At 39.7% G+C, this 25,071-nt stretch overlaps 1 protein-coding gene across 1 annotated transcript; it reads left to right on the top strand.

The window, feature by feature from the left end:
• Positions 1–8,012: 8,012 nt before the first annotated feature.
• Positions 8,013–22,663, top strand: LOC138882372 (uncharacterized). The gene is made up of 6 exons (XM_070163059.1): positions 8,013–8,695; positions 8,765–8,849; positions 9,063–9,398; positions 10,030–10,611; positions 21,970–22,203; positions 22,271–22,663. The coding sequence occupies exons 1-6, from the start codon at positions 8,013–8,015 to the stop codon at positions 22,661–22,663; spliced, it is 2,313 nt and encodes a 770-aa protein (XP_070019160.1).
• Positions 22,664–25,071: the final 2,408 nt, after the last annotated feature.

Raw genomic sequence — 25,071 nt, 5'->3', positions numbered from 1 at the left:
TGTAGCTCGACTTGAGAAGTGATTATAGGCTCTCCTTGATCCAAATTGAGACTTGAAAACATCCATAGCTCACCAAGAATGATATCCCTAGTCAACCCCCATAGCCCTTTTTCTTTCAATAATCATGATACAAACCTTTATCTGTTCAAAAATGATCCTCTCTTGGCACCCGATCTTTCCTTAGTACAAGGCAAAAGCATAAGTTTGGGGGGAGAAACGAGGAATGCAAAAGTGATAAAGGGTACAAAATGAAGAAAAGGAAAGACAAAAAGAAAAAGAAAGAAAAACCAAAAAGTTAAAAAGAAAGTGAACAATGTGGAAGAAATGAAGGGATTCAATAAAAGCAAAGATGAAAGGCTTAGAAAGATTAGAAAGGAGAAAAATGATTGAAATGAACAAGAAAGAGTGACAGTGTGTCTCTCTAACCCCTAAAGGAGAAGTAAATGACTCAAAGAGTCAAGAAAATGTGAGCCAAAATGAAGAAAATGAAGTGCTTAAGGAAAATGAAACTTTCATAGACCAATATATCCTACCTTGAACCAAAAGCCTTCATTACATTCTCGCAAAAGCCCTATATGATCTTGAGTTGAGTGAGCTTACATTAGTGGTGACTCACATAAGGGGAAAGCTTATGGTACTTAGAGCCGGACATGTGACCTTCCTTTAAGAGAGATGAGTGTATTTTCCACAATCCTCATTCTGAGTGCTACAATATAGAAGTGAGGTTTGCGTATGGAGAGTCGAGGAGTATGAGTTTGGGTTCCACAATGACCAATGTAGTAGAAAGAGTTTCCTTGATGAGTTGAGTCAACTCCTGATGCTTTTGTGTCACACTAAAGTCATGGTGCTAAAAAGATTGTGTATTGTTAATAATGCATTTGAGTTGAGGGTAATTGTTAGTCTCAATTGATTCTTGATGAGGTTACTTTAGGACAACTGAAATTTTCCTTTCTTTTATCTTGAGGAAATGGGAATTACTTTGTTTGCTTGAGGACAAGCAAAAGCTTAAGTTTGGGGGAGTTGATAACTAGAGATTCTAGCCTATTTTATGCTCCTTTTTGCTTAGGTTTTAGATTAAAAGTATGTAGAAGTATTCCCGAAAGTTAACTTATTGTGCTTGTTTGCAGTATTTGGTCAGAAAGAGACAAGAAAGTCAAAATCGGCTCATAAAGGAGTGAAACCTGCACAAGTTCAAAGCTGAGTCAAAAGGGCGCTGACAGCGAAGAAACAGACGTGGAGGGTCCACCGCTGAGGCGATCTTGATTACCTCTCAGCAGTGGCAAAGTTCAAAGAGTTATATTTTGGGCTTAACAAGTTACCGTTGCCCGCGGAATTGCGCGGCAGCGGTGTCTCTTACGCGGCAGTGGTCAAGTTCTCGCCCTCAGCGGAAGTGAGAATTAGAGAACTCAGCCTGGAGCTCAAATTGAAGACCGCGGTCCGCGTTCATATTTCACGGCCATGGTAGGAGGAGCGCTAAGGCGATAGTTTTTCCGCTCCCAGTGGACTCAAGGTCAGAACCAGCTAAAAAGAGAAGAATCGCGGTCCGCGCTTGCTTTTGCACAACCGCGATAGTACAAGCACTGAGGCTGCCCATTTTCCGCTATCAGCGAAATCCTCGTAGGGGCAATTTTGCCCAAAAAATTTAGCTGTGTGTAAGTAGTTCTTTTTCAGATTTTTAGGTCATCTGTTGTTTTGTAGAGCACTTGAACCGCCTCTTTCTGATTTTTAGAGTAATTTTAGAACATCTTTAGCAATTAATCTTAGATTTTACTCTTGTAATTACTTTTTATGGTTTATATTTCATCTTCATCTTTGATTATGAGTATCTAAACGCATTAACTAGGGTTGTGGCCCAACCCTAGTGTGGGTATTTAATTGGTCTTCAATTTTAGGGCTTAAATATTTATGGGTTAATGATATTTAGCTTGATTCATGCTTTAATTATTGAATTGGTGGTTGCAAACAATGAATTGTGCCTTTTTGACTTAGGCTCTTCTTGAGAAAGAGAGACTAAGTCTAGGAAATTCAAGCTAACAAGGAATTGGGTGCATTCAAGAGATTGATAGCCCCAATTAAAGGGTTAAACCTCGATATAGTAATACCCGACTTGAACCAATTTTGCTTGCATTGTGTAAACACCCAATTAGGAAAAGTCACTCAAACTACCGAGAAGTATAGAGTGAGTAACTATGTGCAATGGTTATATCATGATCCCAATTACAATAAGTTTTCCCTAAGTTTTAGACCCCGTTAGATACCCACCTAGGTGTAAGTCACTTCCTTAGTGCCTTTTTACTAATTGAGAAAACCTTACAAAAATATCATACTTAGCTTATTTTTATTGTTCATTAGTGTTAAAAGTAGAATAGTAACCAAACGAAGCATGATTGGAAGTGCAATTAAGAACAACGCATATAGCTAGATTAGATAGAAACCCAACTCTAAACTAATATTAGCTCTCTATGGATTCGATATTGACCTTTCAGGTAAAAGCTTCATCGACCACTCTTACCATTCTATAGTAGTATAGGGTTGGAGCCGATCAGAACCCTGTAATCATCATCTTCATCAGTCCCCTATTTATCTGGTTGGGTCATGGCCGGTGTCGGTAATTGCTATTTAGCCTCTTGCTTTGTACCCGAACTTGGTTCCTTTGATGTTGCGAGTGTTGATATTGGAATCACTTCTTCGACTGCAAACATTTTTCTTGCGGCTGGTTGTTCTACATAGATTAATTTAATCCCTCGTGGCGTTGGGAATTTTAACACTTGGTGAAGAATCGAGGGCACTGGCCTCATGTTGTGGATCCACGGCCTCCCAAACAGGGTGTTGTACCTCATGTCTCCTTCGATCACATAAAACTTGATCTCCAGTATGGTACCGACGACATTCACTTTTAATGTTATCTCCCTCTTAGTGGTTTCACATGCCATGTTGAATTCATTCAGAACTCGGACTATAGGCATGATTTGATCTTGTAGACCAAGTTGTTCTATGACCTTTGACCGGATGATGTTGGCCGAGCTACCTGGATCAATTAACACACGCTTAACTCGAGATTTATTTATGAGTATACATATTACTAGTGTATCGTTGTGGGGCTGCACGATCCTTTCTACATCCTCGTCGTTGAAATACAAAGTTCCCTCTAGTATGTAATCTCGAGTCCATTTTTCCCTTGTGATGGATACTTTGGTGCGCTTTAACATCATCCCTTGAGGGACGCGACCCCACCAATGATCATGTTAATGATGTGTTTAGGCTCTTCTTGTTCAGTCTGTTTGTTAGAATCCCTATTTCTGAAATGATTCTTTGCTCGGTCGCTCAAGAATTCTCGAAACTGTCTATTGTTGAATAACCGGGCTACCTCCTCCCTTAACTCTCGGTAATCCTCTATTCTGTGGCCATGTGTGCCATGATATTTGCACATCTGGTTAGGAACCCTTTGAGCTGGATCGGATTGTAGAGGTCGAGGCCATTTGGTGTCCTTGATGTGTCTGATAGCTGATACGATGGCAGCAGCATCAATATTAAAGTTATATTCTGATAACCTTGGTGCCTCTTTAGGCCCGATAGGCCTGTCGAAACCGTTCTTGCTCATAAGACCTCGAGTGCTCTGACCTCGATCATTTCTCATTTCATTTTGGATAGAATTCTATCCAACCCCACTACTTCTTCGATCACTATTGTACGGCTGGTATCGATCCCTGTTTGACCTCAGTTAATGGTCGATATCTCTCTTGACTCTATCAACAGATTTGATAGGATAAACGGACCCAAAAGCAGCCCCAAGTTGATCATCTTCGACTCTGATTTTTGATTGATATCGGTTTTGCACATCGGCCCAATTAATTGCCAGACACTCTGTCAGATTCTGCTTCAACTGTTGTGAAGCCACCGAGCTTCAAAAATTGAGTCCTTGGGTGAAAGCTTGAATGGCCCAATCATCAGCGACCGGTGGCAGATCCATCCGTTCCATTAGAAATCGGGACATGAACTCTTTGAGCATTTCATTATCCTTCTGTTTTACCTTGAAGAGGTCTGACTTCCTGGTCTTGACCTTGATAGCCCCGATATGTGCTTTCACGAAAGAGTCTGCAAGCATAGCAAACGAGTCAATAGAATTAGGAGGTAAGTTGTGATACCATATCATAACTCCTTTTAATAAGGTGTCTCCAAATTTTTTCAGCAAGATAGATTCGATCTCATCATCCTCCAAGTCGTTCCCTTTGATAACACATGTATAGGAGGTAACATGCTCATTTAGGTCGGTCGTTCCATTGTACTTAGGAATCTCGGGCATGCGGAACTTCTTAAGAATCGGCTTGGGATCCGCGCTCGATGGAAAAGGCTTTTGCACGAACTTCTTGGAGTCCAAGACCTTCAATATCGACGGTGCTCATGGGATCTGATCAACCTTAGAATTTTAGGTTTCCACCTTCTTATCATCTGCGTCAATTTTCTTCTCCCCCGACTCTATCCATTTCGTTAGTTCTTCGAGCATTTTCATGATTGCTGGGTTGGTCCCCGACTCCTTCTCATTCGATCTCTCTGAGACTGGTTCATCTCTATGGACAACTTCCCGGGATGGTTCGGGCTCAATCCTACTCGGCACTGATAAGTAGGGATTTTGACCACTTATTTGCTCTCTTTTACTTGTGTTTTAGCGCAAAAATGCTTAAAGACATTCCCGAGAACTAATGAAATGTGCTTTAATGCAAGAATATTGGTAAACGAGACAAAGAAGTCAAAATCAACTCATAAAAGAGTCAAAATTGGACAAGGACCAAAACAATGCTACAAGGGGCATAGTGCAGACCACACAAAAGTGAGTGTGGCCGCAGAACCTAAGGGCGACCTCTGACAGAATTTCAAGGCAAAATACGAACCACACAATTCTAGTGCGGCCGCATAAGATGGAGTTTAGAGACGTGTTTTTTGGTCTATTAAGAAGTGTGGACCACACCATTTTTGTGCGGCCGCAGAATGACAAGTGCGGCCGCACTCACAATTGTGTCGTCCGCAGAAGACAAGGATCAGAGAGATGAAACTTTAAGTTTACGAAGAAATGCGGGTCGCACTATTTTTGTGCGGCCGCACTTATTTTCATACAGTCCGCAGAAGTTTTTCTCAGCCAAACTCCAAGTTCAAGGAGTGCGGACCGCACTAGAATTGTGCCGCACAACCTCCGCAGAGGCATTTTTGTTAGATATTTTCAGCTTAGTATAAATAGAATTTTTGTCATATTTAGGTTAAGTTTTGTTCTGGGAGAGCACCTAAGTCATTTTTCTTTACTGCTTTGAGTAATTTTGTATTAGATTAGCTTTTAAACATTATATTTTCTTTCTCTAATCAATTATTATGCATTTTATCTTAATTTCTTCTTTAAATTCTGCATTTTTCATGAGTATCTAAGTTTCTAACTAGGGTTGTGGCCCAACCCTAGTGTGGGTACTTAATTGATGTTTGATTTAAGGCTTGTTTGTGATTGAGTTAGTGATATTTAGCCTAGTTATTGCTTGAATTCAAGAATTAATGGTTGTAAATATTGATTCATGCCTAATTGACTTAGTCTCTACTTGAGAAAGAGAGACTAAGTCTAGGAAAACTTGGCTTGACTTGAGCATATATCACTTGATTTGTGCAATACCCATTTGGACTTGAGAAAGCCAAATTGGGCAAAACCACTCAAACTACCGAGAGGTATAGAGTGGGTAATTGCGTGTGATTGCTATATTACAACTCCAATCAATCAAATTTGCCCTAGAGTTTACAACCCGTTAGATAATCAACTAGGTGGAAGTCACCACCCTAGATCTTTTATCATTTGAAAAACAATCAAAACCAAAAATATTGTCATCTAGTTTATAATTGCAATCAATAGCTTAAAGTATAAGTAGAAAAAACAAACAAGAATGTGGAAGTGTAATTTGAGGCACATCATACAATTACACTAAATATATACCTAATGTCAATTCTAATTCCCTGTGGATTCGACCCCGACTTGCATTGGGTTTTTATTATTGCTTCGACCGCCTCACTACCTATATTTGTGTTGTGAGTTTTGGCGATACCAATTTTTGGCGTCGTTGCCGGAGAGTTAAACTGATTTAGCTATATATCTAGGTTTTTGTGCTCTTTGTCTTCTTTTTCTTCCGAGTCACTAACTTTGATTTTGAATTGCTTTTAGGTACGAAAATGGCTCTCAACAACGAGTGCATTGGGAATTTGCCAATGGGGGAGGATGTGGATGATGACCAAGTTGAGGAAGTTCCTTTTGAACCTCAAGCAAATAGACAAGGCCTCCCACCTCAAGATAATGTTCCTGTCCCTCCCCCACCTCCACCAAGAGCATAAGCACACCGAAAGTTACCAAACGAGGGTTATGCAAATGCTATAGTCCCACCCCGCATTAGGGTGGTCAACTTCCAAATCACTAACATGATGCTTACACTACTTAAGAAACTTTAACGGGGCTCCGAGTCAAAATGCTTACAAGCATCTCAAAGGGTTCGTCCATACTTGTTGGGGAGCAACCAATACCTTCGAGGGATGCCCTGCGGTTGAGGCTATTTCCCTTTTATCTAAGGGGAAAGGCATTGGACTGGTTAGAGAGATTGCCTAATAATTCCATCCATACATGGGATGGGTTGGCGGAGAAATTCATTGCCAAATTCTTCTCTCTAGGGCATATGGCGACACTACAGGATGTGATTCTTACATTCAAGCAAGAACCTAATGAGCCATTGTATGAGATTTGGGAAAGATATCATACCATGGTTAAAGAGTGCCCGAATAATGATATGACCGAGGCCATGATCCAACAAACCTTTTACAGAGGGATTAACACAACAAATCAATGCGTGGTAAAACAACTCGATGGTGGGAACTTCATGAACACACCTTATGTTGAAGCTTGTGAAATTCTTGATGAGATGGCAGATACCTCATCGGCATGGAAAAGTAGAGCCAATGTTCTGCTAGGTGACCCTAATGTCATTCACCTACACAAGGAGCTACATGATCATGGGCAAGCTATTGCCAGGTTGACAATCACAATGAACCAATTGACCAAAGCTCAGCTTCAACAAGCTCAAGGGCCAAAACAAGTGAATGTGATGGAAGGTGTGAATATGATGGTGAATAAGAGACAGCAACAAGGTCAACAAATGCAAAGTCGTCCGGAACAATTTATGCAAGATGATAGTGGTTATGATCAAGGTGATTCATTCAATGAGCAAGAAGAAGAATTTCAATATGTCAACAATTATTAAGTCCAAAGAAAAACAATGCTCAAGGACAAAGTCAACAACAATGGCAGTCATAAGGAAATTGGAACAACCAAGGCCACCAAGGCAATTGGAGTGGTGGTAACAAAAATAAAAACAATTGGAATAATCAAGGTAACCAAGGCAATTGAGGAGGTAATCATCAAGGCTATTGGGGTGGCAACAATCAAAGCAATTAGGGAGGTAATAACCAAGGAGGGTGGAATAACAACAACAACAATCGGGGGTCGAGTTTTCAAAGGCCCCCGATGTTCCAACAACCGAGCAATCCACCTCCTTATTCTTCTAAATGTCCGAGCTCTTCTACAAATGAGATGGGTAGAATGGAGAATATGTTTAAACAAATGATGGAGAAAAATGCTGACTCTAATGCTCAATTAGCCTCTCACAACTCTTTTATTTGTAATTTGGAAGTTCAATCAGGCCAAATCTCGAAAGATTTGAACACTCGTCCTAGGGGGGAACTACCTAGTGATACGGTGGTGAAACCAAAGGGTGGGAATAATACGAGACATGTTATGGCCGTGACTACTAGAAGTAGAAATGGTGGAGATGTAACCACCTCAAATCAAAGAAGGATTGTGGATGAAGATGTTGTGGTTCAAGCAGATGAAACTCCAAGAAATGTGGTTCAAACTAATGAAGAAGTGAGAATTGATATTGAAGAAAGTGTAGAGGAGAAACAAGAAGAAGTGAACCCATCTAGGCAAACACGTGATTGACATGCTGGAACCGGTAGTGCCAAAGGCTAAGGCACCAATGCCAAGGCCTCCCCCTCCATACCCCCAAAGGCTTGCAAAGCAAAATAGTGAGAACCAATTCAAAAAGTTTATTAACATAACAAAGAGTTTGTCTATCAATGTACCATTGGTTGAGGCTTTAGAGCAAATGCTGGGTTATGCAAAGTTCAAGAAGGACATAGTCACCAAGAAGAGATCGATGAATTGTGAAATTATCAAGATGACACATCAAGTGAGAGCTATCGTGCGCTTAATGGCTTCGAAATTGGAAGATCTGGGCGCCTTCACAATCCCTTGCACTATTGGGAGCGCCGATTTTGCCAAAGCTCTATGTGATCTAGGGGCTAGTATCAACTTGATGCCCTACTCGGTTTTCAAAACTTTGGGGATTGGGCAACCAAGACCCATATCCATGAGGTTGCAAATGGCGGATCGTACTATGAAAAGGCCATTGGGTATTATTGATGATGTGTTTGTTCATGTTGACAAGTTCATCCTCCTGGTGGATTTTGTGATTCTTGATTGTGAAGTGGACTATGAGGTGCCTATTATTTTGGGTAGACCTTTCCTTACTATGGGGAAGGATCTTGTTGATGTGGAAGCCGTTGAGCTCACTTTCCAGGTGGGTGATGAAAAGGTGGTCTTCCATGTGTGCAAATCTATAAGGTAACCGAATAGCAATGAAGTTTGTTCATTCATGGATTTGGTGACCGATCTGATTATTGATGGTGTTAGTGCCACAATGAATGTTGAGGATAATTTGAAAGTCGTGTTGCTAAATCTTGACAATGATGAGGAGAACGAAGGCTATGTAGAGTGTGTAAATGCATTGCAAGGAGTGGGGTCGTACATTTTTTAGCCCCGCAAGCTATCTTTGGATCTTGAAAATCGAAAGAATCCTCTAACAAAGCCCTCAATCGGGGAGCCTCACGCTTTGGAGTTAAAGCCATTGTCTCCACATCTCAGGTATGAATTCTTTGGCCCTTCGTCTACGTTACCCGTTATTCTTTCTTCTTGTTTGACTAACATGCAGGTAGAGTCCACATTGGAGGTGCTACAAAGGAGGAAAAGAGCAATCGGGTGGACCTTGGCGGATATCGTGGGCATAATCCCCGCCTTTTGCATGTACAAGATTATTTTGAAGGAAGGTGCCAAACCCTTCGTTGAAAATCAAAGAAGGCTAAATGAAGAAATGCAAGAGGTGGTCAAGAAAGAGATCATAAAGTGGTTAGATGTCGGAGTTGTTTACCCCATTTTTGATAGTTCATGGACTTCTCTGGTGCAATGTGTCCCAAAGAAAGGGGGCATGACCGTGGTTACCAATGACAAGAACAAGTTGATTCCTACAAGGACGGTGACCGGTTGGAGGGTGTGTATGAACTATTGCTAGCTCAACAAAGTTACAAGAAAAGATCATTTCCCACTTTCCTTCCTTGATCAAATGCTTGATAGGTTGGCCAGACGTACTTTTAATTGCTTCCTCGATGGGTATTTCGGCTACAATCAAATTCTCATTGCTTCGTAGGATCAAGAAAAGACTACGTTCACTTGTCCTTATGGTACTTTTGCATTCTCACGGATGCCACTGGGTTTGTGTAATGCACCGGTGACTTTTCAACGGTGTATGATGGCCATCTTCACTGACATGGTAGAGGATATTCTTGAGGTCTTCATGGATTATTTCTGTGGTTGGAAACTCTTTTGATGATCGCTTGAACAATTTAAATAGGGTCTTGGATAAATGTGAGGAGACAAATTTGGTGTTGAATTGGGAGAAGTGTCACTTCATGGTCGAGGAAGGCATTGTCCTCGGTCACAAAATTTTAAAGCATAGTATTGACTATTGAGGTCAACAAGGCCAAAATTGAGGTGATTCCAAACTCCCTCCCCCAACATCCGTGAAAGGAGTGAGGAGATTCTTGGGTCATGCGGGTTTCTATCGCCGATTCATCAAAGACTTTTCCAAGGTGATGAACCCTTTGTGTAAACTTTTGGAGAAGGATGCCAAGTTCCATTTAAACGAAGATTGTATGAAGGCATTCAAATTGCTTAAATTCAAGTTGACTACTACTCTTATTATTACCGCACCAGATTGGAGCTTGCCATTTGAGCTCATGTGTGACGCTAGTGATGTAACGGTTGGAGCAGTGTTGGGGCAACGTATCAAAAAAATCTTCCATCTGGTCTACTATGCAAGCAAAATTATGAATGATGTCCAAGTCAACTACAGAGTGAACGAAAAGGAGCTACTTGTTATTGTCTTTGATATGGATAAGTTTCGTCCATACTTGATGGGTACAAAGGTAATTGTTCACACCGACCATGCGGCGCTTCGGCATTTGATGAGCAAGAAAGATTCTAAAGCAAGTTTGATGCAGTGGGTACTTCTATTGCAAGAATTTGATATAGAGATTCAAGACTACAAGGGTAGTGAAAATCAAGTGGCGGACCACTTGTCCCGATTGGAGGAGGAAGGGAGGCCACATGACGGTCTTGAGATCAATGATTCATTTCCCGACGAGCAATTCCTAGTCGTTTCAATGACCGGGATGCCATGGTTCGCCGACTTGGCAAACTATCTTGTGAGTGGCATTGTACCGAATTAGTTCTCTTCAAACCAAAGGAAGAAGCTCAAACGGGATTGTCCCTTTGAAGAAGTTGAACCTTGAGTGGGATGTCGTCGCAAACCTAAGGGTGTCACAATTGAATGAGCTTTATGAATTCCGATATCATGCCTACACAAGTTCGTCCCTTTATGAGGAGAAGATGAAGTACCTCCATGACAAGTACATCCACAACAAGGAGTTTAAAGAAGGTGATCTTGTGCTATTGTTTAATTCCCGATTACGGATGTTTCCGGGCAAGTTGAAGTCAAAATGGAGTGGCCCATTTGAAGTGGTGAATATAACCCCCTTTGGTGCTCTAAATTTAAAAAATAAGAATGATGAGGTGTTTAGAGTCAATGGGCACCGGGTTAAACACTATCTTGACAAGGTTGATGATGGCCACATCGTGGCGATTCTCCATTTCAAATGATTGGTAATCTGTATCGTGTCGCGATATTAAATCAGGCGCTTCTTGGGAGGAAACCCATGTGTCTTTTTCTTTTTCTTGTTTTTCTTCTTTAGATCAGATAGGCTTTGTTTGGTTCTAACTAGTTTTGAAGTGTATGCAGGAATGGGTGTGCATTGCAGTGACTGTGCAAGAAAAATTGGCTACGTGTCGCAAAAGTGCGGACCGCACCAGAAATATGCGAACCGCACAATCACTCTGCGGCCGCACAATTCTGAGTGCAGTCGCACAACTGGAAGATAAAAAATGCATGGTCTTTGAAGTTTGGCCTGTCAAATTTCCTTAGCAATTTGCGGCCGCACACAAAATTGTGCGGTCGCACTCATTTTTGTGCGGACCACAGTAATTATTCTAAGGTTCAGGTAAGGAGTGCGGATCGCACTCAAAATTGTGCGGCCGCACTCAGGTAACCTCTGGGCCGCATAGGTCAACCCTATAAATAGGGCTTTTCATAACTTTTCACACTTTACACTCTCTGTACTCTCAAGCCCTAAGCAAGCATAGTGCACCCCATGAGTTCTAAAATTTCAAGCATTTTGTCTGTGTAGATTTTCACCTGCATCCTTCATTACTGGTATGTTAATTCCATCTTTAGATTTTTTTCATTTTTTCTTAGTTTTGTGCTTTATTCTAGGGTTAATTTCGTGCCTCAAAATGTCAAGAGTTAATCATTTTTGACCAAAATCATGTGGGTAGCTTCATAATTGTTAACTGGGGTTTGGGTAAATAGCTAATCATGTTTAATTGTTAGGGCCATATTTAATTCTTGCAAATCTTGTATGATTCGTAGAGTTAGTGTCATGTCAGTTTAAACTGTGTGGTCGCGCATATTTTTATGCGGTCTGCAGTCCTTTAACTTAGGGCTTTTATGTGCTTGAATTGAGCAGACCGCACTCAAAAATATGTGGTCCGCAGCAAAAATATGTGGTCCGCACTGATGAATGATCAGAGAACCCAGTATTTTGAACCTGGGGCAGTGCGGCCATACTCAAAATTATGAGGTTTGCACTTTTGGTTATGTGGCCGCACTCAATTTTGTGCGGTCCGCACTTGGCAATCTGCGGCCGCACTCATTTTTGTGCGGTCCGCACTGCCTCTTCTGAGATTGTTTTTCCACAATTGGTCTCCATCTGTCATGTATGTATTTGTGTCATATAAACCTGAACTCTAACTGATTCTTATTATTATGAACTGTAGACGATGGTTAGATCACGTGGGAGAGGAGATACATCAAAAGGGAGGGCAGAACCCTCCCGAGGCTGAGGCCGAGGCAAGAGTAACCTACCACTTGCCATTCAGAGAACCATAGGAAATAAACCAACCACCAGCAGAGTTCTTGAACCCTTCGAGACCAGTGAATATCTCCCATCTAGGGAAGCTTCTGAGGGTAACTCAGTGCAAGCATAACCGGAAGCCCAATCACAACAAGTTCCAGGTAGATTACACTTGGTAGACGAGTCATCTTCCGCTGTTAGTTCTTCTGAAGGTTTGGAAGAGGGTAGACAAGATTCTGAACCCTCTTCCTCACATGCCCTGGCTGTACCAATCAATGTTGATGATGAGGATGATGTTCCGGACGATGGTAGAGGGGGTGATACTACATTGGGATGCCATAAATAAATTAATAAAAGCTATGAAATGAGATGTTACATCCTGTATTTTCGTACGTTAAAGTTTCATCATCAGTTAACCAACGTAAGTTTGGGAATGAGATTATTTTGAGATTGTAAGCATTATACTATTTCAAATAAGTGATGAGTAAATTCGTGAAGGAGAGAGAGTAAGCAAATCAAAGAAAATGAGTTTCGTCGAAGTTTGGCATTTTGGGGATAAAATACGGTCCGAGCTATAATACCCGGAATATATGGACTAGTGCCATACAAGGTACCGCATAACCATGATTGTAAGGTGTATTAAAAGTGAGTAGTATGTTAAGTAATTTGAGATAATTCTTAATTATGTAGGTAATTGGTTGATTATTAGTTAATGAGAGATTAATTAGTAAAATAATGAATTAGTGAATAATTAAGATTTTGGATAAGTTTAAGAAGGCATTTAACGTGGCAGCAAGGCCTTAAGACATTATGACCCATTGGTCTTGATAAATAAGTGGCATGTGTAGGGTAAGTTTTGGATTAAATAAACCCCAAAAGTGGGGCCCACAAGTCTTTAAGGTAGATTTTCTTATATCTTCTAATTGAACACTTATGTTGCTAAGAAACGGGAAAAGTCTCAAACAACATTTCATGCAAATCTTTTACAAATTGAGATAGATCTACGTGATTTTGCTTCAGCAAAGTGTTTTATCCGAAATTATACTGTGTAATAGCAATGGTATTTTGCGATTCTAAGGGGAGTACGGTGCAATCTTTCTCAAGAATATCATACAGATTTTTTCCAACGTCGATTTGCCGTGACAGGTTGTCACAATTGACGTGTGTTAGAGAGATTTTCAAGAGAATCGGCTTAGGTATGTTAAGGTTATCCCTTCTTTCTTTTTGGCATGATTTATACGACACGAACTAAACGAGCAAATGCACAACTTCCATAAATGACTATTTATAGAAGTATTAGAGATGCCTATATTCTTGAATTCTCATGTGTCATATTATTCTATCCTATATTCATGGGTCTCAAAAAATACGTAAGTTGATTTTATGATATTAATCAGAGGCATAATAGTCTTTTGACACTCCGAAAGATTTTATTGACGTACTTATCATGCATTGCATTCATGTACATTGACACATGACCAGATGGTGTTATATACACGTCTATATGTACTTATATGTATATGGGATATGGGAAAAGGTTACGGCATTATATACGCACCACCACCTGATTAGCTAGTATATGTTGATGATTTTGCCCACAGTGGCCGAGATGATATGATGGGATGCTCTCAGAGGCTTAATTATATTATGAACACATGTACCTATGTACGACATAACATTCATACGCATATACATGACACTATAAGTATTTCATAATTTACAGAGTTATTCAAACCTACATGTCGAGTCTTTTACTTTATGTTTCTCTCTCATGTCTATTATTTACTGATTTTCATTCCTTACATACTCGGTACATTATTTGTACTGACATCCCTTTTGCCTAGGGACATTGCATTTCATTCCCGTAGGTCCCGATAGATAGGTCGAGAGTCCTCCAAGTAGGCTATCAGCTCAACACAAGATGTTGGTACGCTCCATTTGCTCTGGAGTTGCTTGTTTAGTCGGTATAGTTAGGTTATGTATTGATTAGTATGGCGGGGCTCAGTCCCGACCTTTATGATACTTATATAGTCTTAGAGGCTTGTAGATAAATGTCATGTATACGGATACTCGTATGGCCTTGTTGGCCTATGTTTAGTTTACAAATGATCATGTTGGCCGTATAGACCCGTATTTCACATATATAAGTTTTTATATCAGGTTGGGTCATCCTATTTTGAGTATTCTCTTATGTTTATTCTGGTTAGCCCATGACGACCTGTTTGGCCCATTTACCAATGAGAGTACGATAAGAAAGAAATGTATATTGGTACTCGGTTGAGTAAGGTACTGGGTGCTCATTGCGGCCTATATGTTTGGGTTGTGACAAAAGTGGTATCAGAGCAGTTCTGTCCTAGGGAGTCTATAAGCCGTGTCTAGTAGAGTCTTGTTTATGGGTGTGTTGTGCACCACACTTATAAGCAGAAGGCTAAGGGCATTTAGAATTGTCACTCTTTCTTCTTACTCTAGATCGTGTGGTAGAGCTAGTCATAGAAATTCATATTCCTAAATTCTATTATATTTGTAATACAACGATATCGATATCTAAAAAGACGGTTGTAAGGGATTGAATATGGCTGTGGAAGAATTAAGTTAGAGGAACTCGATTTTGCGTCATGCTTGTGATGAGTAAATGTAAGATCTCTAGCAGAATATGTGGATACTAAGACGTACAAGCTTCTTGATAAGGAGCCTTAAGGCAAGAATATCTATCCACCCCTATGGTGAAAGGCAATAAGAGATTTAGAAGATAGATACAAATTTCAACAAGTAAAAGAAGCAAGGTGAAGAAGGGTACAAGGTACCCAGTTAGTAAAGATGAACATTATCTACAATTTAGGAAGAGAGATATAAGCATTTTGAGTTACCTTCAACAGTAACAGAGGTATGTACAATTAGCCATACCCATTTCAGTTATGCCCTATGGGGCTAACAGGTATAGTTTAAGGGAAGGACGTGATATCAGGATCTGGCGTGGGTAAGAATAACCCAAAATGGTGTATGGATTATTTGCGTTAGTTGACATTTCCGAAGGATATAGCAAATGTGCTAATAGATCTCCTTGTGAGATACCCAGATGGTGCAATCTAGAATAGTACAACAAGATATGAATACTAGAATGTTCAAAGACAGGCACTGGAATCCTGGAAGGAACAAATATTACCTTAGTATGGCTTCTGTCCCTAGTACAGCAAGAATGTTAGGGAACCCGAAGAGCCAATGGATGAAGCAAGGGGAGCTAAAAGCAAAAGAATGTCTTGTTGAAGTTTTCAAAAGCAAGTGATAGGCAGAAATATTAGCGGGGAAATAAGAAGAGAGAGAAGGAAGCACTATGAGTAAGGTATGATACATGGATGACAACGGTAGATAAAAAAAAGACAGTATTACAGAGTCTATAGTCAAGTGAAGGAAGAAACGAGAGGTGATAGGCCTTGAGACAACAAAAGAGTATATGCCATAAAGTCATATCCTTATTTCGAGAAATAAGTTCGTGACTCTAACGTGATTACCAGAGGGAAACGCTAGACCTTCAGAGTAATAGAAATCAGTATGGACTAGAAAACAAGATAAACTAAACATGGATTAGGGACTAAATGATTTGATAATGGTCGACATCATGAGAATTTTAGATTTCTGTTCCGACGATAATATAATAGACAACAGAAGAAAATTCATAAAAATTCAGAAAATGGTCATTCAGTAATACGCTTCCCTAAAGCAAGCAATGTGAGTAAAGTTAAGCTTAAGGGACTGTATGTGCCAGTTACACTGAGTGTTACCCACACGAGTAAGGAAATTTCGTTATCCTTGATATAGAAAGATTACCGCAAGGCAAGCAAGGGTCATCGATGATGAGAAAAGATGCCCAAGATGAAAAAGTAAAACATCTATAGGTAGATCCTCGTGGCTCCAACTCTTAGTACTCCCCTAAAGTGGGAGAATATGGGTGATATGGCATTAAGTCAGAATTAAGTGGTTATAATAACTATGGAATGGTAAAGAAAGAATGTGATAAAAATGAAAAAGGAATGAAATTGCACTTGTTCAAATCCTATAGATATGCTACGAATCCAGAACATTATGCAAACACGACGTCAAGGAAATGAAGTAAGGGTCCCTGCCCGGGATGTTTTTGATAAATAGTAAGTTAAGACAAAAGAAATAACCCAAGAAAGATTATGCAAAATATTGATATGAGAATGGACCAACGAGTAGTTAGTAGTTAATTCAGGAAGAGCCTAGCTATGGCTAGACAAGAGGATACAGACAAATCAACAGATCGTGCAAGATAAACATAGTGAACCTAACATGGGGAATTCAGTCTCGCAGATATGACATCGTGATCCTTGAGGAATATTCAGATAGAAGTTGGGGTAGTTAAAGGTGATGTATAAGTGTTACGGGAATAAAAGAGGATGCCACTTGAAACAGTCAAAATTTAAGTTCAAAACCAACCCTACAAGCACAAGGGCATGGAGATAACTAACTACAAATAATTATAGGTGAGAAAGGATATCAAAAAACAATTCCGGCAGTATACGATGTAATAAGCTCACAGGTTTACACAAGTCAGAAGGTCCTCCCTAAGTACTATAATGAAAGACTAGCTGAGGGGATAAGGAAAAAGGCTTCAACCTAAGCATAGTAGCTTGAAGAAGAAATGGTCTTGTAATAGCAGTCTTACTACAATATTGTATGCACTCCATAAGAAAGTGGCACCTATCGTGGTCAATGAACAGGAAGAAGAAGAAAATCAATCAATCAAAAGGTAATATTCAAGATCAAATGGGTTGTATGGAATTCCAATATGTGTGGGAACTAAGGTAAAGCTAAGTATGTACGCAACAAGGGGGTAGAAAGACCAGGAAGAGTAATAGCTTACATAAAGAAAGCTGAGAAGGAATGAAAGGACTTATTTGATCAATGATCCAGAGTTAGTTACATCATGAACGCACTTATGATTTCGGAATATTATCCATGCAGCATATATGTTGACAATCATACAATCTTAGAAGATTCTGGTTTAAGTTAAATGAAAGAATTGAGCCCAGATCATAGACAAAGGATCAAATTATTAGAAGATTGAATCATGGATATTCCATAGCATTTTTTAAGGGCTAAAGTAATAACTAATACCATGAGCCGCAGATCTAAAGATAGCTTAAGCCTACATAAAAGTTGATCAGAGGAAAGAGTAAACTAAAGAATTACATCACCCAAGTAAATCAGGAGTATGATTGTTGGACCTAGGAAATTATGGACATCATGATTGAGAACATTGCAGAATCACTCTTAATATCAAAGGTGCAAGAGAGATAGTATAACAACCATATTCTATAACGGACCTATGATAAAGCCGATTAGAAAAGTATCAGCCTCATAAGAAGTCAGTACGAAGCTCCAACCGGATTGTGTATGCACCAGAGATGCAAGTATTATAATATAGCTTCAGTTTACGGACGTGAATTATACCTATGTGGAAGTGAGGTCATGAAATAGATAGAAGATACAATGCGAGGTTTTAAGGTAAGTACGGTAAATGTGAACAACGTACGAGATACTCAAAGGCAGAAGATCGTGAATAGTTCATACTTCGGATAGAAGGCTAGAAGTATTGGGATTCAGTATCCAGGAATGATAGCGGCAGCGTCAGTGGCGTACCTTCCAGCCTATGGTTTCTAAGTACCGAGAGATCTAGTCAAGAGAGTAAAGAATGAGTTAAAGACGATGTGATGTCTCGCTTGATGTTCCAGAATAACACAAGGAAATCTATGGTGCAAGTAAGTTGAAAGAAGGCTACGAATAATATACATAGATACATATAGGTCACAAGCTAAAGTATAGTAAAGCGACAAAGCTTTATGATAGGAGTAAGGATGAGAAATGGCAAGTGAGAAGGTAACGAGAATGGATAAGTCTTCGGGATTAAGCCCATGACAACAAGAGCGCTAATGGTTTCTCTAAGTTATAGAAAGTTCAGTATAGCCTGAATAAACTCAAAGGAGTCTAAGACTAATAACATCCATAAGAAATGGAATGTTGCCCTGGTAGTGGAATGAGGGTGTGATTGAGATAGATAAAGGATGACGTTTGGACCTTCGATTGAGTAATGACTTGAAGAGGATTTCATGAATTGTACGGGATTAAGATACCCGTGTAAGGTGAGTCATATTGGTATGCTATAAAATACGGTTATGGAAGTATAGTATCGCTCCTAGGCGGATCAATCTAATTACTTTAGATGTCCCCGATGAGATGTGAGCCCTAGCGGAAGTTTTACATAAGAGATCAAGTTATCAGTGGTAGACTAATCAATATTAAGATGAATAAACAATGGATGGATAAAAGTCATAAAGTATAAGGTAAGATTAGGCCGTCATTCTTAAAAGGAACAGTAATGAGAAAGCATTAAAGGACGTAGATTTATACATATGGGATAAGCAACAAATGTAACATGGAGTTTGGTAGAAAACCTCAGTAATGATAAATCGAAGTAAGAGTTATGGTATAGTATGACCTACCTGGATGCAGTAAAGTCATACAGATGGATGAACGGATCTACAAAATAAGGTATAGTAATATTCGTAAGTTCAACAAAGTACTGAGCGAAGAACTTCAGTATATCTATAGATGCCCAGATGGACATTTTATCAAGCTTTGTATATGTCTACAAAGTGAGGCCTAGAGATTGGCTAAAGACTGGGGGGAAAAGGAGATCGCATAGGCGCACGTACAAGGTTAAAGTCATACAGGCTGCATGATAGAAGGTAGAAACTGTTACGAGATTAGAAGGACTTCGACCACGAGTCATGGTGTGAGAAAGGGGCCTAAAAGGGGGAATGCCCTGGCCTTTGGGATTCATTCACAGAACAGTTGCCTAGATGGCAAGAGGAGTACTAAAGTATTCGCAAGAGTTATGGGTTATGATAATGATAAGGGTATCAGTCAACATTCGAGGACGGATGTTCCAAGGGGGAATGACGTTACACCCCATATTTTCGAACATGAAAGTACGCCATAAATAAATTAATAAAAGCTATGAAATGAGATGTTACATCCCGCATTTTCGTACGTTAAAGTTTTGTCATTAGTTAACCAATGTAAGTTCGGGAATGAGATTATTTTGAGATTGTAAGCATTATGCTATTTCAAATAAGTGATGAGTAAATTCGTGAAGGAGAGAGAGTAAGCAAATCAAAGAAAATGAGTTTCGTCGAAGTTTGGCATTTTGGGGATAAAATATGGTCCGAGCTATAATACCCGAAATATATGGACTAGTGCCATACAAGGTACCACATGACCATGATAGTAAGGTGTATAAGGTGTGTTAAAAGTGAGTAGTATTAAGTAATTTGAGATAATTCTTAATTAAGTGGGTAATTGGTTGATTATTAGTTAATGGGAGATTAATTAGTAAAATAATGAATTAGTAAATAATTAAGATTTTGGATAAGTTTAAGAAGGCATTTAACATGGTAGCAAGGCCTTAAGACATTATGACTCATTGGTCTTGATAAATAGGTGGCATGTGTAGGGAAATTTTTGGATTAAATAAACCCCAAAAGTGGGGCCCACAAGTCTTTAAGGTAGATTTTCTTATATCTTGTAATTGAGCACTTGTGTTGCTAAGAAATGCAAAAAGTCTCAAACAAGATTTCATGAAAATCTTTTACAAAGTGAGATAGATCTACGTGATTTTGCTTCAGCAAATTATTTTATCCAAAGCTATATTGTGTAATAGCAATAGGATTTTTCGATTCTAAGGTGAGTACGGTGCAATCTTTCTCAAGAATATCATATGGATTTTCCCCTACGTCAATTCGTCGTGACGGGTTGTCATAATTGACGTGTGTTAGAGGGATTGTCAAGAGAATCGGCTCAGGTATGTTAAGGTTATCCTTTCTTTCTTTTTGACATGATCTATACGACACGAATGAAACGAGCAAATGCACAACTTCCATAAATGACTCTATTCATAGAAGTATTAGAGATGCCTATATTCTTGAATTCCTATGTGTCATATTATTCTATCATCTGTTCATGGTTCTCAAAAAATACGTAAGTTGATTTTATGATATTAATCAGAGGCATAATGGTCTTACGGCAGTCCGAAAGATTTTATTGATGTACTTCTCATGCATTGAATTCATGTACATTAACCCATAACCAGATAGCATTATATACGCATATATATGTACTTATATGTATATGGGATATGGGAAAAGGTTATGGCGTTATATACGCACCACCACCTGATCAGCTGGTATACATTGATGATTTTTCCCACATTGGTCGAGATGATATGATGGGATGCCCTCAGAGGCTTAATGATGTTATGAACACATGTACCTATGCACAATATAACAGTCATATACATATACATGACACTATAAGTATTTCATGATTTATAGAGTTATTCAGACCTACATGTCGAGTCTTTTAGTCCATGTTTCTCTTTCATGTCTATTATTTACTGATTTTTATTCCTTACATACTTGGTATATTATCTGTACTGACATCCCTTTTGCCTAGGGACGTTGCATTTCATTCCCATAGGTCCCTATAGACAGGTCGAGAGTCCTCCAAGTAGGCTATCAGCTCAGTGGAAGATGTTGGTGCGTTCCATTTGCTCTGGAGTTGCTTATTTGGTCAGTATAGTTAGGATATCTATTGATTGGTATGGCGGGGCTCACTCCCGACCTTTATGATACTTATATAGTTCTAGAGTCTTGTAGACATATGTCATGTATACGAATACTTGTATGGCCTTGTCGGCCGACCTATGTTTAGTTTACAAATGATCATGTTAGCCTTATAGGCTCGTATTTCACATGTATAAGTTTTTATATCAGGTTGGATCGTCCTATTTTGAGTATTCCCTTATGTTTATTCTGGTTATCCCATGATGGCCCGTTTGATCCATTTGCCAATGAGAGTACGATAAGAAAGATATGTATATTAGTACTCGGTTGAGTAAGGTACCGGGTGCCCATTGCGGCCCATATGTTTGGGTCGTGACACAAAGCGTCCTCGATGCAAATGAGCATTTGTTTAAGGAATTTTACGCCAATGTAGCTCACATTAATAAGGGTAACAAGATAACGAAAGTGAGAAACTTGAAAATCCATTTTGACTCTTATGCTTTGAACAATTATTTGGGATTTGAAGAAGTAGAGGCAGTCCAATACTTGGAAAAACTGGCTATGGGCGATGCAACTTGACTATGGCTAGATGAGATTTTGGCTATTCGAGGATCAACACCTACATGGCTTACAACAGGGTTTCCCATAGTCCGGGCCACCTTAAACTTTGAAGGAAAAGGGTGGCAGACATTCGCGTGCAGTCGCAATGATCCGTGCCTCAATGAGAACAAGACTTCCCTGAGCAGTCTTGGTGGCTTTGATTATGGATGGGTACTCGATCAATGTGGGTACTATCATGTCCACCAACATCACTCTTGCTATCCAAAAAGGTGAAAGATCCTACCTGTACCCAAACTTTCTCACTAAATACTTCAAAGATCAAAGGGTGGAACCAAGGCAATATGATACATAGGTTAAGGCAAAGAAGCCTTTCTCATGGTACCACCTCCAGGGTGCCGACAACCTGAAGTTCAAGGGTAAGGCAACTACCTCTGTTGGCCAGTCTGAGGAGCCAGCGGTTGTAGTTAATGATTCAGCTGTTGAGCCTTCCACTGATGCCATGCCTTCCACAACAGTTGGTCCTTCCACCGGGGCAACAGCCATGCCACCATCTACTTCTTCCAGATTATCAGTGCCAGCTTCATCCACCTATCTACAGACGGTGCTGCGAGTCTCCCAGACATTGGTAAGTCTCAACAACTGGATGCAGGCAGCTACTTCAAAATTATCTGTCCAGTGTTGTTGTAGCACAGTCAGCAGCCCCAGCAGCACCACAGGTACCTCCATTAGTGGAGGAAACATTGAAGAAGATTCTGGAGAACCAGAAAACCATTATGGAGACTCTAGTGGCGCATGGGGAGATCATTGAGGAGTTGGGAAAGCAAACAAAGAAGATGCAGAAGACTCAGGCATCGAAGAGGTCAGTGGACAAGTTGAGAAAAGCGGTTGCCAAGATTGCGTCGGCCGGAGATTTACCACTGGACTTACTTATTGAGGGAGTACCTTCAGACCCAGTAGCACAGGCAGCACTAGAGGCATTACATATAGCAGCCGGCCAGTCTGAGGAGTTGGTTGCGACTGTCTACACTACTGAGGAGATGATCCAGATGCTCAGCAACCCTGTTGTCCATCAGATAGCTAGATGAGGCAGAGGGTATTGAGGATCCCATGTAGACTAAGACCACATAGGGAGTTCTCTTAACTCTCTACCCTTTCCTTTTCTTATTTTTATTAAGCATTGGGGACAATGCTTATTTTCATTCGGGGGTGGTCTATTTTGATTAATTGATATTGACATTTGGCCCGTAATAACTCTTATACTATTTTTTCCTTTATCTTCATTTTCTCTTTGTTATGTATATATTCTCCCCCTTCGTTGGTTGTATATATTCAGTCTCCCTTATGTATATATTCATTTTACTTCGGTTTGTATATTCATTTATCTTGCTTTCCTTAGTTTATTTCGTAGCTTCTTTACTTTGTCTTTCTTAGTAGTATAACTTCTTATTTACTTCAGTAGTTTTGTTTTGATTTGCTAGCTTCTTTTTACGTTTGAGTGATCAATAAGCCTTTGGTTTTCTTAATGTCACGGTTCTTTCCAAATGTGGATTTTGTGTGAACCGGGTGGCTCTTTCCAACGATGGATAGCGTGATAACCTTCTTAAGGGATTGAGTCCATTTTCGTTTATATTTAGACAAATATAGTAATAATGAATAAAAGGGTCTCAAGCATGCTTCACTTGGTACCAACACATTTACCTCCAATCTTATGGTTAAAAACAAAGTTGTTGGCATAAAATAGCTCTGTTTGCAACCTTTTGACTCTGGTGGCTTAAACAGTCATCGAGTGGTTCAGTTGAGCCATTTGTGATTCTCAATCTTAACTAGGGTTGTTGTGGGCCCTTGACTCCGTTCTCTTTAGAAATCCAGCAGCGTGAGAGGTGAGGTATTAAATTGCAGGTCCAAGTTCCCGTGCTTATCGTCTAGAACTTGCCCCGAATGTTTTTCTAGGCGAAATTCTAAGTGTAGCTTGGCTTGAGAAATGAATGTAGGCTATCCTTGGCCCGATTTGAAGTTTGAAATCTTCCATAGCCTACCAATGTGACATCCCTAGTTAATCCATTTGAGCCTAAACATTGTTTCTTTCAATAACCACGTTACAAGCCTTTATCCGTTTTGTAATAACCCTCTCTTGGCACATAATCTTTCCTTAGCATTATTGAGAAACAAGTGGCAAAAATATAAGTTTGGGGGAGAGACGATGAGTTTAAAAGTGATAAAAGGTACAGAGAAGAGAAAGAAATGAAGAAAAAGGGAAGACAAAGAAAATAAAGAAAGAACAAAAAGAAAAATGCTAAAGAAAGTGAATAAGGTAGAAAGTGAAGGGGTTCAAAGAAAACAATGATGAAAGGCATGGAGTGAATAGAAAAGGAGAAAAATGAATGTCATGACCAAGAAAGAGTGACGTCACGTCTCTCTAGTTTCCCCGAGGAAAAAGAAATTCACTGAAAAAGTCGACAAAGTATGAGCCAAAATGAGAAAATGGAGTGCTTAAGGAAAGATGAACCTATTCTATGATATCAAGACCTGCCTTGATCCAAAAAGCCTTCATTACATTCCCCAAAAATCCCTATATGATTTTAAGTTGAGTGAGCTTACATTAGTGGTAATTTACATAAGAGGCAAGCTTATGATACTTAAAGTCGGACTTGTGATATTCTTTTGAGAGATATGAGCGAACTTTTCACAATCCTTGCTTCGAGTGTTACATCCTTAGTGAGATTTGCTAATAGAGAGTAAAGGAAGAGGAGTTTTGGATCCACAATGATCTACATGAAAGAGCAAGCCTCCTTGATGAATAAAGTCAACTCTTGATGATCTAGTGTCACATTAGAACTATTGTACTCAAAAAGTCAAATCATTGCATTGTTGATAATTCATATGTGGTGTGGGTAATTGTTGGTCCCAATTGATGTGTGATTGATTCAACTTAGGCCAGTTGAAATATCTTTTTTTCTAGTGGAGGTAGGAATTGTCTTAATTGCTTGAGGACAAGCAAAAGCTTAAGTTTGGGGGAGTTGATAAGTAGAAATTTTGATAGCTTATTTGCTCTCTTTTACTTGCATTGTAGCTCAAAAATGCTTAAAGACATTCCCGAGAACTGATGAAATGTGCTTTCATGTAGGAATATTGGTAAACGAGCCAAAGCAGTCAAAATAAACTCATAAAGGAGTCAAAATTGGACAAGGACCAAAACAATGCTACAATGAGCATAGTGCGGATCGCACAAGAGTGAGTGCGGCCGCAGAACCTAAGGGCAACCTCTGACAGAATTTCAAGGCAAAATGCGGACCGCACAATTCTAGTGCGGGCGCATAAGATGGAGTTCAGAGACTTGTGTTTTTTGGGCCATGAAGAAGTGCGGACCGCACCATTTTTGTGTGGTCGCAGGATGACAAGTGCGGCCGCACTCACAATTGTGCGGCCCACTGAAGAAAAGGATCAGAGAGATGAAACTTTAAGTTTAAGAAGAAATACGGATCGCACTATTTTT

This window comes from Nicotiana sylvestris, chromosome 2 (genome assembly GCF_000393655.2).
Source record: "Nicotiana sylvestris chromosome 2, ASM39365v2, whole genome shotgun sequence".
Taxonomy (NCBI): Eukaryota; Viridiplantae; Streptophyta; class Magnoliopsida; order Solanales; family Solanaceae; genus Nicotiana; species Nicotiana sylvestris.
This window is presented reverse-complemented; position numbering and strand designations above follow the sequence as displayed.